This window comes from Diabrotica undecimpunctata, chromosome 3, assembly GCF_040954645.1.
Source record: "Diabrotica undecimpunctata isolate CICGRU chromosome 3, icDiaUnde3, whole genome shotgun sequence".
Classification (NCBI taxonomy): Eukaryota; Metazoa; Arthropoda; class Insecta; order Coleoptera; family Chrysomelidae; genus Diabrotica; species Diabrotica undecimpunctata.
Window position 1 is genome coordinate 24,822,360 of NC_092805.1, and position 16,436 is coordinate 24,838,795.

Genomic DNA, 16,436 nt, shown 5'->3' on the forward strand with positions numbered 1-16,436 from the left:
GCGAACATTCTTTGTGTTTGTCCCAAAAACCGACAGGCTGTGGTTCCTGACAAGCAACGAACGAACAGCTCGCAAGCGGTTCGTCCCGTCGTACAAATTAACGAATATAGCGTTCACAAACTGTTCGCGAACAGTTCTGCTCGCATATGTGTACCCGCCTTTATGTTTATATGGGATTCAGCCACATCCCATATCTAATCACATACAGTCGACTCGCGTAATTTAAACCTGCGATAATTTGAACCTATTTATAACTCAAAGTTATCACGAGTTCCCTACAATATCTCTTTATATTTCGAACTAATCAATACATTTTTATGCTCTTAATAATTCGAATAAAAAAATCATTGCTATATAAGAAAACGACGCGTTAATTCGATTTCATCGGCGTCCAATACTCTACAATTTGAAGTTGCAGAGAGAGAACCAGAAATATTGTGCCCCTTTTATTTTTGTTATAATTAATATAACCACATATTTGACACACACTTCTTACGAATTGGTTTGTTTAGTTATTAGTTACTGTTACTCTTTTGTTGGTATACAGATTAAAATTTTGTTAGTCATGAGCCCTAGAAAGTATAAATTTTTGACGATTGCTGAAAAGAAGAAGTTCCAAAAAGTAGAGGAAGATGAGAAGAAAGGTGATGTTGCAAAAGAATTTAAGATTTCTTTGAATACTCTTTCAACCATAATAAAGCACAAGGAGAAAATTAATGCTGCTCAAATTGCTGGAGTACGGAAAAGGAGTACTAATGGTAAATTTCCTCGTATGGATGAAAGTCTGGTCATTTGGCTAAGACAGTGTAGAGGACAAAAAGTGTCGATTAGCGGAAACTTGTTGAAGGAAAAAGCAAAAGAGTTCGCATCTACTCTAAGCATCAAAAACTTTGCGGCAAGTGAAGGGTGGCTTACAAATTTCAAAAAAAGAAATGAAGTTGTGTTTAAAGAAGTTTGTATGATGCAATTTGCTTAGATTGGCACGGTAAATTGAAGACCTTAATTGAAAACTATGACGCCCGAGACATTTTTAATACTGATGAAACTGGCCTATTTTTCAAATGTTTACCGGACAAGACGCTTACTTTTAAAGATCAAAAATGTCATGAGGGAAAATATAGTAAAGAGAGGTTGACAGTTTTACTTGCAGTAAATATGGATGGATCGGAAAAACTTAATCCCTTAGTGATAGGAAAAGCAATGAAACTGCGATGTTTCAAAGGCGTGAAATCATTTCTTACGAATTATCGTGCTAACAAAAAACCTTGGATAACGACATAACTCTTTAACAATTAGCTTTTAACAGTTACTGGGGACATGAAACGGCAAACGAGGAAAATTTTACAATTTTTAGACAATTGCACTGTCCACAACAGTCCTCCTATATTATCCAACGTGGAACTCTACTTCTTTCCACCAAATACAACTTCCAAATTGCAACCATTAGACTAAGTGATTATCCATAATTTAAAGACGTTCTATCTCAAAGAAATTGTTAAGCTCGTTTTAGAATCTCTCGACAAGCAGCTAACTGCAAGTCTCACGGTTCTGACAGCTATTTTACTGATTGATAAGGCATGTAGAGGTGTAACACGCCTAACAATTCTGAACCGCTTCAAAAAATCCGGTTTTTTAAAGAAAGATGAGGAAAATCTTCAATTACTTCAAGTGGATGAAGATGTTGCTGTCTCAGATTCACTAACCGATGGTGAAATTTAATCTGCGATAGATACGAATGAAAAAAGTAACGATGAAGATGAGTACGATACATCAGAAACTTTGGCAGAGGTGTCAATTAAGGAAGCAAGATCCTCATTCGATACCTTACAAACTTTCTGCCCACAAAACAAAAGTGATGAAAAAGAATTTTAGGCACATTTTCTCTTAACAAAAAATTATTGAGCAGTCTGAGCAGCAACAATGTGCTTTGAAGCAAACCAACAGTTCTTTCGAAATATTGATTAATTAACATTATGAATACATACATGTATGTACACGAATGTACCTCTAAACTTTTGTCATCGTTATAAAATAGCAGTTAATAAATAATAATTGATCAACACTTAATAATTCGAATTTTTATTTATTTTCTCTCACAAATTTCGAACCACTTGATATTTCAAATACTCAATAATTCGTAATATTTTAAGAGTCCCTCAAGTTTCGTATTAACGATAGTCGACTGAATAAACATAACTTTTAAATTAAGATTAATTGTTGATATATGGAAGTGGTGACTATTTCTACGTAAGTAATTGTTACCATTACGAATCCAATAAGGTCTCGAAGACTCGTCATTTTTCATAAAAATAATTTAAGTTTTTCTGTTATCGACATTCGCATCATTACCCAAAAATCCAAACGACCTTAAATCTAAAATAAGTGAAAAAAACTATGACATTAACATTCAAAACAAGAACTTGTTATTTGGAAGAAGTTATTTGGACAAGAAAAAAACTTATTTTTTTTTTTAATTAATTAGATGGCTTTGGTAAAGACCAATTTTCTAGTGTTTGGGAAAAAGGGCATAAGTCAAATTTTTACTATATTGACTTAAGTATACTGGCGACATGGAATTTAATAAATTTAGTTGTGATCCAAAGGACATAAGTCCATTGTATTTCTAACAGCTTTAATCTCTATTGATCTAATAGATGCAAGTCGTGTAAAACCGGTTCTGTTTGAACAAACGGACTTATGTTGACTAAAGTCTTTTTTACCGCGGCAACCTTACAGCCATATATATTTACACTTGCCAAGGACAGGCTGACTTAATTCCGTATGACCCGTTACAATAACAAACACGTATTGCTTTTCAGTGATAAAAATTTGTATTTGCTTGTGTTTTGCGAACGTAAAAATGTCAGAAAGATGTAAAAGAATTATGAAGATGATTAAGGAGCAAAATAATGGAATGTTACCGTTTAATACTGTTGTTATCTGTAAAAATGAATTTTATTGCAAAATTTGAGGTTTATATGTAATATTAGGTATGTTTATTAAAATCAATAATTCTTTAAATAGTGACCATTCTTTATACACATGTCTATACAGAGTGTGCAGATTAATATTTTGAAGTTGTTAATCACGAAATTGAATGTTATGTTATTTGTATTGTGCACTGACCACACATAAACGACTACTATTCTCCTAATAATAAAATAAAACCGAAATTTTACAAAAACGTAGGTATAGCTATAAAATGTGGCGAGATAGCGACGGATATGATAGTGATGCCGACCCAGTATTTGAAATGAAACAAAGTGATGGTGATTATGAAAGTGATGACAGCGACTTAAAAGCTGCTCCTTCCAATAGGAGTAATAAATTTCAGAATACTAGTACAGAGATGCTCAATAAAAATATTGTACAACAGCGTAACAACCAAAGTAATCAACAAGATGCAGTATGCTTGCATAGAGCCGAAAACAGTGAACAAATTGACGAACAAGGGAACGTGCTGTAGATTTTCAAGCCTTATGCGAGAAAACTAAAAACAGAAAGAAAGTAAAACGAAACACTGGTAAAGAATATATTACTGCTAATAAACAAATTCAGCGAAAACGTGAGATTAAGAAGGTAGGATCATGCAGAATGAATGATTTTTATGACTTTACAGCCTTGTTAAAAATTGTCTTTGTTAAAAGAAAACAAGATAGTGAAAAACGAAAATTTCTATGGCACGACTGCAAATGGCTCAGATACACAAAGGAATAGGGACTGATATATTATAATCACTTCAAGAAAGAGAAGAGTTCTCCATTCTGAATTTAAATCGCCGTGGCCGTCCGGTTGCACTCTCTTTATCAAAAAGTATACAGAGCCACTTGCTATCTCCAAGGCCAAAAAGATGATCTCTTGGAATTACTACCCCTTATTCTAGATGTACACAAAGGCTTTTATGAGCAACTTGTACATTCAAATGCAACAGCTGACATTGATCCAGATTTAGAAGACCTAGATCCAGACGCTGAAAATCCAGACTTAGAAGAGGTGCATACGTAATAAACATTTGCAGTGATGTATTTTACTTATATTTTTTTTTTTCAGCGAATAAAACTTCATCGATTATTTTACGTTTCTGTATTTACCTGTGTTTCTATTTTATTCGAATACTACCATACTTATTATTTAACCGTAATAACAGTTTTGTCAATATTACTATACTTAATGGCTAGCACGGTAGTTCATATAGACTTAAGCCAGCAATCGCAATCAAAGTCAGATTCAGAAGACTTAAGTCAATCAAAAATCATTAATTTGAAAAGATATAACCTACTTTATTATTGTCTATAGGTTTGGTTAATATATCGTATTATAATATTAGTATAAATGTAAGTTTAACTTAAAAATTGATTTATACGACAAGAATGAAACCTTTAATAAATCCTCCTGAAAAACAACAGATTTCGACTTATGCCCTTTTTCCCCAACACTGGAGAATTAGCCAGATGACTTTTTTTTTTCTCTAACTGTAATAATTAAAAAAAAAATAAACAAAAAAAAAAACTTTACACAAAATTAAAGAAACCTCATCCTTCTTCACAGTAACAATGCTTAAAAAGTATTAGTAGTGTAAAAGTTAAGTGTGAGCAGTGTATGTTTTTTTTTACTTTTATTTTTTATTTTTTTTTTGTTATTTTGTGTGTCGCCCACTTACAAAATCTAACTCAAAGAGATGGTTAGTAATTTACAATTTCATTTTGCATCTTTTGGCGTAATTATATAAGCATTACAATATATTAATATTCTTATTGAAAATTATACAATTTAAATTTATGGGTAAGCAAATTTTGTTATTAACAACTTCATTATAAAATTTATCTGTGCTTTGACTATTTAATGAACAACCAAGTAGAATGTGTGTTAAGTCTCCAAGTTCACCACATAAACAGAAAACAACTTAAAAATGTGATATTACAAAAAATAATAGAAGATATATAATAAAAGATAAAAGTCAAGAAATAAGAATTTAAAACTCAAGAGACTGGCTGACACAACAAACAAACTATATGTAGCATCAAATAATCTTCAATCACCTAAGAATCTGAAGAAAAATAACTGACGAATCTTTTTTTTAGATTTGGTTCTGTAATATACAACTGTTTAGTTTAATTAGGAGAGAGTTTTCTTTTTAGCTATTATTAAAAAAAATTAAAAAGTTGAATTTATTCCTAAACAACCAAATTTAAATCTTTCACCGTGTATACGAGTATCACGACTTACGGAATAGAGCAATAAAATTGTAAGATTAAACATAATAAATAAACAAAATCATGCTTTATTTCTTATACACGATAAGGCCATAAAGCTTTCCCATCAGTTCATATCCAACAAACCGGCTCTTTATTATCTTTTATTTAAAGTTGAGACATTCGCTCTTATTTCTTTTGTTTTAATAATCATAATTCCGCGGCTACTAGATGACCCATGAACTCAAAGACAACCGTGAGTGAAATTCTTGGAAACGGACAAACGTCGTGGTGTAGTCGTCAGGCCTGATCTTTGCTGCGATATACAGTAGCGTGCGTTTTTTATTAAAATTATGACAGGTTCTTAACTTTTAATACTTTTCTATACCGTCGGATTTCAATACGAAATTCAACCACGATTTTATCCTTTAAGTCTTATTGTATACTAAAAATTTCATATGAGATAAGCAAAAACGAGGGTACGTTTTTCTATAAATCGAATTTTCCAAATTTTCCGTAACTTTTCCAAGGTAAAATTTTTCGTTTTTACGATCTGCCGTTATGCCTTTTTTTGCAGGATCTTTATCGTGAAAACTAACTAATTTTTAAGTGGAATAAAGGAGAAAATCATGGATACTGACCTATTAACATTACATCTTCAGGTTTTAATTAACACTCTTAGAGTACCAGTAGCCCTTACGCCAAAATTTTTAAAATATAATCCATACTCCTTTAATGATTCGAGAAAATCGTTACAGCACACGTGATTTTTTTACAGAAAAGAAATTTAACTTTCACTCAGATTTCCCTAGGAAACTCCATAGTTTTCACATATTTTACTCTCCTTGATTTCATCTTTATATATCTCTATCTTATATATCTACCAATTAATCATAAAAAGTTTATTTTTTATTTTTACATAGACCGATCGACTTTAGGCGCGTACACACATAGCATTTAGCCAACACTTTTATATTAACTACAAATTTTACTGACATTAATATATTATCTGTTTTTAAACCTTTTTCTCTCTATCTTTCTCTCTCTCTCTCTCTCTCTCTCTCTCTTATGGAGCTACAGTCCAAGTCGTGCCCTGGCCTCCCTCAGTATACACCTCCAAGCTCTCCTTCAGTTATCCATCCCCAATATTTCTTTAGCATTGTTTCTCACTTCGTCTATCCACTTCTCCCTTGGTCTTCCTACTGCTCTACGTCCCACCATAATTGCACTAAGCGTTCTACTAGGTGTTCGGTTATTTATTCATATAAAGTGACCTGCACAGTGCAATCTTTGCAATTTTACATAATTTGCTATAGAGGATTTTTTTAAGATCGGTATATCTCGTAGTTGAACCTTATTCGCTTTGATCACAAATAGGTCCCGATATCTTACTCAATATCTCTCTTTCAAAAGTATTAATAAGGTTTGTTGTCTTTTCTGACATGACCGATTTTTCTACGAGATATGTTGGCATTGGTCGTATAATGGTTTTATATATTTTAAACTTTATTTCCTTATGTATGTCTTTGGATCGAAACAGCTGCGACAGGGAGAAGTATGCATTGTTAGCAAGCATTATTCTCTTCCGTATTGCCTTTTTTTCACTACCATCCTTAGTTACGTATGTCCAGGTATGTAAGCTGTTTTAAACTTCAATATTTACCTCGTCTATTGACAAATTTTGCAAGTTTCATTGTTTCTTTGCTTATATTAGAGCTTTAGTTTTATCTATGTTGACGGCTAGCCCAATTTGGTTCGTATTTTCTTCGTTCTTTAAGTTTGACATAAAGTTCTGTGATGTATCTTGTGGTTCGTCCCATCAAATTTACATCATCTGCGTACTGTAACAAACTGTAGGCTAAAGCATTGAGTTATAACAAATATTGTGGCTATAAGCGCACAAAACAAAAATCTAATAAAATTGGACTATATATAAACTGGAGACTTGTCTGGGAGTAGGTAAAAATGCATAAGGAGGACTCAAACTAGTCTAGGCTAGAATGATTTATTCTCAGTGAATTTAAAAATAAAAATAATGATGAGCACCATGCAAGATATGTTGAGCTATAAATAAATTCATAAAACTAAAAAGAAAACATGTTTATATTGTTAAGCAAAATTAGCAAAATCAATACGGTAAAAATTTTTTAAAATTTAATAACGTGTACATGACAAGGATAAATTAAATAGCAAATCAACAAAAATAGGTCTACAGATGAATTATAATAAAACGAAAACGAAAAAAGCCAATGTATACTTCCTGTTCTTACCTACGGTTCTCAAACTTGGACTTTTACAAAGGAAAACATGGAAAATAGCAAAGACCCAAAGAGCCATGGAGAGACAAATGCTGAACATCAGGCTATCAGACAAGAAAAGAAATACTTGGATCCGCAACAAAACAAAAGTGACCGATGTATTAACGCAGATAGCAAAACTTAAGTGGAAGTTCGCTGGACATACCATAAGACAGAACGACGACAGATGGAATAAGATGATTATACACTGGAGACCATATAGGGTAAGTCCGGTAAAGACGGGCCACTTTTTTTCTCACTTTGATTACTTGAAAAATTGACTAGTGTATGATACGATTTTTGGAAAGGAATACTTATTATAGTTTATATATTTATTATGCAAAATAAAAAACATGTAACTTGAGGAATATAAAAGTTATAGAAATTAACATAAATACTTCTTATTGGCCCATCTATACCAATACGTAGGTACAGATGGGCCATTCCTATTGGTAGAGTTGGGTTAATTTGAAACACATAAAATAATGATGTTAACCTATTTCTTTTTACTAGCAATTTTTCCACATGAATCACAAACATTTTCAAATTTTGTACAGTTGTCATGGCACCAGTGTTTGCAAATCAAACATTGAACCCAGTCATCTTTTCTGGATGTTTTGCTGTAATCTTCACCACAACCAATGCACTCATTTTCATTAAATTACACTCATTTACGTAGGCCGATTTTTCGGACATTACAAACATTGCTCCAGGTGGCATTCCATCCGCGTATTCTTCTTTTCTTATTTTTTCTTTTAAAAATAGAATACGGAGGTAAAAATACGCCCTCAGCATTGCAGCAGCTTATCACAGAAATCGTTTCTCCTTTCTCTCCTGATGTAATAACAGGGACATTCTTGGATCCTTTAGACTCGAGTACATTTAACTGTTATTTAACTGCAAACCTGTCTTGTCTACGTTGAAAATATGCCCCTGCTTATTTATTAGTTGACTATTGGTTAAAATACTTGGCAGCAGATCGAAGTACTGTTTAACTACCTCGTGGTTTAATCCTTTTGCCCTGTCCAAAGAAACTCCTTTACCTTTTCGCACTGATATGTCTGGATGGCACCGTAAAAAAGACTGCAACCAGTCAAAACCAGCTTTATTGTTGTTTCTATTGAATTTGTGGCTTACATTAAATTTTTCTGCTAACTCAAACGCCACAGTTCGTACATGGTCACGAGTGGGTGCAAAACCATACTTTTGCAATTTCTTAATATGCAGCACTAATTTCATCTCGATCTCATCCCCAAGAGTTGAAGAAGGTCCAAGATGATTGTGTTTTTTTAGATCATTATTTTTCATTCTTCTCTGTATGCTACTTCGAGGTATGCCATAAGCTAATGCAGCTTGATATAGTCCCATGCGATTTTCTCTGATAGCTGCAACCGCATTTTGTAGTGCTTCTTCGCTCCATTTACCTCTTTCAACAGTAGATTTCCGCTTATAATATGAAGGCATATTGTAACCTGTAACAATATAGAAATTAATTAATAATACTTATTATTAAAAAAATGTTGAATAATACAAACCCAATACATTATTAGCCCATCTATACCGACACAGTGTGGCCCGTCTATCCCAAAGGTTCGGTAGAGACGGGCCACGCCATCGAACACACAGTTTAAATTTTATAAGGGTATTTTAGGTTAGGTTCAGTTGTTTTATCTCAATATAACAGTTGAATACATAAATAATAAAAAAAACTTACCTTTTGTCAAAACTTAAACAACTTGCAAATTCACCAAGGAAAAATTTCACCAACAACATATAATTAAGTAAAAAAATCTCCGTTGTTTATGCATACACTTCGCAATGACCACGTTCACAGGGTCTGTCGTTGATTAAATGTTATAAATCAACGTTGTCGCACTGCACAATAAACAGTGGATCTGCAATATGACGAATGGCCCGTCTATACCGATGGCCCATCTCTCCCGGACTTACCCTAGTTACAAACGAAAAAGAGGAAGGCCACAAATGAGATGATCAGATGACTTGAAGAAACACGCAGGTCCGAAGTGGATACAAACTGCCTACAATAGAGAGACGTGGAAGAAGTAAGAGGAGGTCTATGTCCAAAATTGGACAGCAAGGACTGTATATATAGATAGATTGTACATGACAAGGTAGATTTATACAAAGAGATGAAATAAAAAGATAAAAAAAATATATAAAAAAAATTAACCTTGAAAGGTTTAAGTTAGGTCCACAAGAGCTCCTTACAATAGCTAAAAAAACTGCAAAACTATTATGCAAGCTATTATATGATATCTTCTTCTTCTTCTTCTTCTTCTTAGTCGTTGACCTGATGCAGGTATCGTGATATCATGAAGCTACTAGCTAAATTTCCCAATGTTCCTCCACGTTTTTCTATCTTCTGCCATTCTAGCACATTCTGACAATGGAGCGCCAATGATAGCAACAATATGGTCCGTGTATCGTGTGGGAGATCTACCTCTATTTCTTTTGCCTTCTACTTTTCCCTGGATGGTAAGTTTTTCAAGACCATTTCTTCGAAGCACATGTCTAAAATAGTTTATTATTTGTTCTGATATTTGTGTTCTTAGTCTTTTCTTTATGTCTAGCTGGTCCAGTATGGATTCCTTTGTTCTTCGGGCCACCCATGGTATTCTCAGCATTCGTCTCCAGCAGTACATCTCAAATACATCTATGTATTATATGATATACAAAAAAAAAACTAAATAAACAGTAACTATTTTATTAAAACAGATAAGCAGGGGAGAGATTAAAGTGTCTCTAAAAAACAAAAAAAGAACACAACCTGAGTCCATTCCAAGTGAAACTTAATATGAATATTCTTACTAGCCTGTAGTTCTAAATTTAACCACCTCTATTTACATCGAAATTTTTACAAATAAAAGAAATAGCTGCAGTTAGCTGGCCTCACCACTGTGCACCGCAACATTCCTTGTAACAAATGTGAACAAATTCCTTGACCACCTTGACCACTTAACTTATGACTTTAGCTACAGATTTCCTTCGAGACCCATTTCAATATTTAAATAGTTAAATAGCAATTTCATAAAATTTAGATACAAAATCTCGTAGCTTGCCCTGTCTGTATACGACTTCCTGGTCACCATATACAGCAAAGATTGAGGACCATCTTCTAATCTCAGTACTCTTCCAACTTTAGGCTGCTAATTTTTCAACTCGTCCAAACGACCTAACTTCTTCTTATAAAATACGGATGAGGTGGGCTAGAGAGACGTTATGCGGAACACTAAAAAGATCCTGCTGAACTTCTGTGGTCACGCCGAATCTAGCACTCTTTCTCTCTTCGTAATTTAACATAAATTCATTAAAGCTTGGTCGCCGGTCATCTTTGATCTCATATTGGAGGGTTCGTGCTTCTTCTGTTCCATTTGAGCCAGCATATGGTGCAAGACGATTTATGTGAACTACTTTTGGTTTACCTTTCGTCAACTTCTTAATTCGGTATATTACGTCATTTATTCTCTTTTTAATTTCATACGGACCTTCCCATTGTCTTTGAAGTTTAGGAGACAAGCCTCGACGACGTTGTGGATTATAAAGCCAAACAAGATAACCTACTTCATAGCTTTTATTCTTGCATCGAGAGTAATATTGATCTTTCATTTTGTCACTGGCTAACTGGATGTGTTTTCGGGCAAGTTCATGAATGTTGTTCATTCTTAACTTCAGACGATCGACATAATCTTTGCTTGCAACATGTTCTTTAGAAGGTCTGCAGCCAAACTCTAGGTAGGCTGTTGTATTATTTTCTTGCAATTTACGGTGAATGTGACCTACGTCGCCACCATTCGAACTTCTGGGTCCACGTCTCTTTGGCATCGTGTTACGAACTGATTTCCGTACGATTTTCTCCAGACGTTTATCGTTTTGTTCGTCACTCTCTTCAGAGGTTCGTACTGGATAGCTCCGTGAAGCTCAACTAGCTGTCTCGTGTTCCAAGGCAATGGCGAGCGCTTTATCTCAAACTTTCGATCTTGCTAGTCGTAAAGCTTTTTGTAGTTCACTGTCTCTCAACCCAGTGACGAAGTTATCTACAGCAATCTTCTAGAAACATTTTCGAGTTTCTAGTCGTTTTGTCTAGCTACTTCTTTAATAATTTAAGACGTTTTATTGAATCTTTTATCATTATTTTTTAGAAATTTCTTCAATCATTTGCGAGACATTTTTAAATTTCTCGTCGAATTTTCTAGAAACCTTTTCGAATTTATTATTATTTTTTTTAGAAGTTTCTTCAATAATTTGCGAGACATTTTCAAATTTCTTATCATTTTTTCCAGAACTCTCTTCGATCTTCATTAAAACTGCTTCTTCTGCTGATTGAAAATGGAGTATCTGTGGGTCATCTCCATTCTTGTTGGGAACATTCTTTAGAACGTTCTTGGAGGATATTCTTGGACCTGCTACAGTCTTTATCGCGTTTTTTTAGTTGCTCACGCAACCGTTTTACTGAAAGTTGTACTAGCAGCATCTTTGTTCAGGCACATACGTATTTTTTAAATGTTCTTTTTTTTAAAGATCACTACGCGGATGTTCCCGATGAACAATACTTTTCAAACGTTCAAAAGTACTTTTTTAGCAAACACTGTTAAATTTATCTTTAAATCTCACACCTGACACCACTGTACGGTTTTTAAATAAAACGAACGGTTCTAATTATTTATATAAATATATTTATATAAATCTCTGGAAGCTTCTAGTCGTCTCGACAGATGCCACCGTTATATGGGCTACGTTGAATGTATGTTCGTAACAATGTGTTAAATAGAGTAGGAGCCAGACAATTGCCCTATTTTAGCCCGTTAGTTATCTGGAAGGAGTCTGCAAATTGATTTTGAAATCGTACTTGCACTTCTGTGTGAGTCATGGTTGCTTAAACTCGGCGGGCGAACTTTCGACACCAAATTGTCTTTGTACCTGGGGTAATCGAAGGGTCAAATTTTATTAAAGGAAATTTCGACACCGCGGCGTAAAGCAGGTAGGTAGGTAATTAGCGGCGATGGACATTTGCACCCAAGCAGGACAAGCGGGTTTTCCCAATATTTATTGTCACAGCGGGGGGCGTGGCACTTGTGTACTTGTGACTAAATTATTTCAGTTGTAATTTATTTCTTGTTTGACGTTGACTTGTGCACGTATACGGATATTTAAAAAATGAGTTTGATAAAAAGTTCCCGTGGTCGAGATTTATTAGTGGTGGAGCATCATTTGTTCTCGAAACAGAAAGTGTTAAAAAGCGGCGAGATATTTTGGCGCTGCATCCAAATAAACACTAAGTGTTCCGCAAAAGTGTTTACAATAGGCTGTGAGGACCTCACCATCACAAGAAGTGATTTGGTACATAATCATGAAGCCGATCCAAAAAAGCTTGAAGTAAAGATGGTAACCAATTCATGTAAAAGAAAAGCCCAAGAGGACATATCGGAAAAGCCTGCCAAAATTACAAGAACTGCTGTTGCTGAGTGTGATGCCAATTTGCTGATGGTTCCTGACATAGCTAGCATAAGAAAGAACATTTACAACTGTCGTCGTAAACTGTTACCAGGTCCGTTACCAAGAAGCATATCAGAAGTCCATAACGCGGTTAGTAATTATTCTCCTAAAACCTGTCGCAATGAAAGTTTTTTGTTTTTAAATCATCCTGAATTAAATGTAATTGTATTTTCATGCGAGACAAATATTCGTTTGTTGAGTAAATTAAAAACTTTGTATATGGATGGTACATTTTCATACAGTACCAAATATTTTCTACAATTATTTACTATACATGGCTTGGAAAATGGTCATTATGTTCCTTTAGCATACTGTTTGTTAAAGGACAAATTGTCAATGACATACAAAAATTTATTTTCTTTATTAAGGTCTAAGATTTTTGAAACATTTCAATTATCATTAGAGCCAACTGAAATATTTGTGGACTTTGAAAAAGCAATTCACTGTGCTTTATTGTATATGTGGCCCAATGCAAAAATTAGTGGATGCCGTTTTCACTTACACCAAAACTGGTTTAAAAAAATTCAATCTTTGGGTTTGGTACAAGAATATAAGGATACAAATTCAGAAATTGGAAAATGGTTAAGGCATACGTTTGGTTTAACTTATTTAAATCCAGCAGAAGTTGAAGAATGCTTTCTTTCTGATTTAATGTCATATAAACCTATAAACGCAACACTTGATATATATGCAGATTATTTACTGGAAAATTACATTTTCGATAGCGCTCTATTTCCACCACACATATGGTCTAATCAGAATCCGTCTATTGCGAGGACCACAAATGCCTGTGAATCCTTTCATTCGAGATTTAATTCTTCTTTTTATTCAACACATCCTTCTATTTTTATTTTTATTGAAAAGTTAAAAGAATTTCAAGTAGACACTTATGTCAAAATAAATAGTTTACATATACCAGCAAAAATCAAAGATACTACTGTTACGGCTAAATGGGCATTTTTGGAGAAAATGATGGATAAACTACGATCCTAACAAATACGTAGGTTAGATTTTATAAAAGCTGTATCTTATCATTCCTATAATAGCAAATAAATCATTGTATACAAGTATATTAACGGTAAAATGTACAAAAATTAGGTACTAGTTGTATTATATTTAGATATTATTACAGTTATAAAGAAATAAAATGCACATTACTTTTATTAAAATAAATAAATTAATTAATTATGGTATTTTATTTATGTCGCAGCTATTTATTTGGTGTCGAATATACCTGTAAGATAAAAACGGGAATTGGGGCTGGTGTCGAAAATTGCCATTAAATTTTAGTCGCTACCTGCTTAGTGTCGAAATTTCCTACGCCCCTTAAACTTATTACGCTAGTGTCATTGGTTTACCAAATTATTACATAATTAATTATATTTTTTCTCTGTCTATGTTATCAAGGCCTGTCGAAAATCTACAAAGATTTGGTAGATATCGATATCGTGTTCCCAAACTTTATTACTTTTCTCTACATACTACAAATTGTATTCTTTACCTTGTACTTTCGCACATGGTCTTTTTACTTAAGCGAATTTACCAACTTCATAGTGTTTTACTGTTTTGCTCGTCAGTTATTTTTCTCTTCAATTTAAATCAATCGGCCCAGTTGCAAAAATTACAAAATCGTGGAATGATAATCATTCTTGGTGGAAGTAGATATACACTTATAGCAACAATGCTTAGAATGCTGCAGTGGGTTTTAGTTCAACAAAAGGTCTTTTACCTTAAAATGGTGTTCATTTATAAAATTCCTAATAATTTGGCTCCTGCTTACTTTTGTGAGTTTATTACATGGAATTGTGATATTCACAATTACCATACTCAAGGTAAGAGCAATTTACACATTGTGAAAACAAAAAGGACACCTTCAAGAAACTCTTTGATGTTTAAGGGTTTTGATCATTTTACTTCTTCTTTAAGTGCCATCTTCGTTCCGAAGCTTGGCGATCACCAGGGCTATACGTATTTTCGAAACTCCTGACCGAAACAATTCGTTGTTGCTACAGCTATACCATTCCCGTAGATTCTTTAGCCAGGAGTTTCGTCTTCTTCCTATGGACCTTTTTCCTGCTATTTTTCCTTGCATAATTATTCAAAGCACTTCATATCTTTCGCCTCTTGTAATGTATCCCAAGTATTGCAGTTTTCGTTTTTTGATCGTAAATATGACTTCCTTTTCTTTATTCATTCTTCTCAAGACCTCGACATTTGTGACTCTCTCGGTTCATGATATTCTCAGGATTCTGCGATACATCCACAGTTCAAATGCCTCTAATTTTTTGGTATCAATCTTTTTCAACGTCCATGACTCCATTCCGTAGAACAGCACAGAAAGTACGTAACATCTCATCAGGCGAAGTTTCATTTCAAGGCTCAAATCTCTTCCGCAGAACACTCTCTTCATTTTAGTGAATATGGATCTGGCTTTTTCTATTCTTATTTTGGTTTCCCGCTGGGCTATCGTTGTCTTCATTTATAAAAGTGCCTAAATATTTGTATTTGCTAACTCGATCGATAATTTTATTGTGTGAATATAAATTTTGAACATTTTGTGTTGATTTCAATATTACCATAAATTTAGTTTTCTTTATATTCAAAGATAGTCCATATTCTTCGCTGCAGTCTGATACCTTATTCACCAATGTCTGTAGCTCTTTAAGTGTTTCTGCGATCAGAACAGTGTCGTCGGCAAATCTCAGATTGTTTAATCTTACACCATTTATTTTAATACCTACGGATTGCTCAGAGAGTGTTCTATTCATTACGTCTTCGGAAGAGAGATTAAACAGGGTTGGTGACAGTATACACCCTTGTCTCACACTTCGCTTTATTTCAATTTTTTCAGTGGTATTATTCTCTACTCTCACTACTGCTTTCTGATTGAAGTACATATTTGCTATTAGCCGGATGTATCGTTTATCTAAATTATTTTCTGTCAGGAGTCTGATTAGGTGATAATGCAGCACTTTATCAAAGGCCTTGTTGTAATCTATGAAACACATGAAGACATCTTGATTTATGTCAAGACATCTTTGAGACATAACGTTCAGTGCAAACAACACCTCATTTTACTAAGCTTCCTCAAACAGTTAAAAGTAGTTCATGTATAAAAATATTTAAAAGCACATTAATGGACCATATTAAAAGCATCAATAGTTTGGTAGTTGTTATATAGTCATGTTTTATGTTATATATTTTTTAATAAGTGTAGGTACTATATTTTAAGTGTAATTGTTATTTTTATCTTATGTATTAATGTTATAAATTGATTAATTTTGTATGTATTAGGGCTTTCGCTATTTTTGAATAAATAAACTTCTTCTTCTTCTGTTATCAGTAAGGCTTATAATATTTAAGACCCTATCCTATTTTTTCTAACTTGTAACGGTATTTATTCCCTATAAAATAGTCCTGACCTGGAAATCTG

General features: G+C 33.6%; 1 protein-coding gene across 1 annotated transcript; it reads right to left on the minus strand.

The window, feature by feature from the left end:
- Positions 1-8,371: 8,371 nt before the first annotated feature.
- LOC140435712 (uncharacterized) lies at positions 8,372-11,332 on the minus strand. The gene is made up of 2 exons (XM_072524433.1): positions 11,275-11,332; positions 8,372-8,961 (listed from the first exon to the last, which is right to left on the minus strand). Exons 1-2 carry the CDS (start codon positions 11,330-11,332, stop codon positions 8,372-8,374), a joined length of 648 nt encoding a protein of 215 aa, XP_072380534.1.
- Between the last annotated feature and the right edge of the window lie 5,104 nt (positions 11,333-16,436).

Coding starts and splice junctions, on each gene's coding strand:
- LOC140435712 (XM_072524433.1), bottom strand. CDS start 11,332: ATGCCAAAGAGACGTGGACCCAGAAGTTCGAATGGTGGCGACGTAGGT. Junction 8,962..11,274: donor CGACGTAGGTCACATTCACC/GTAAATTGCAAG, acceptor ATATTGTTACAG/GTTACAATATGCCTTCATAT.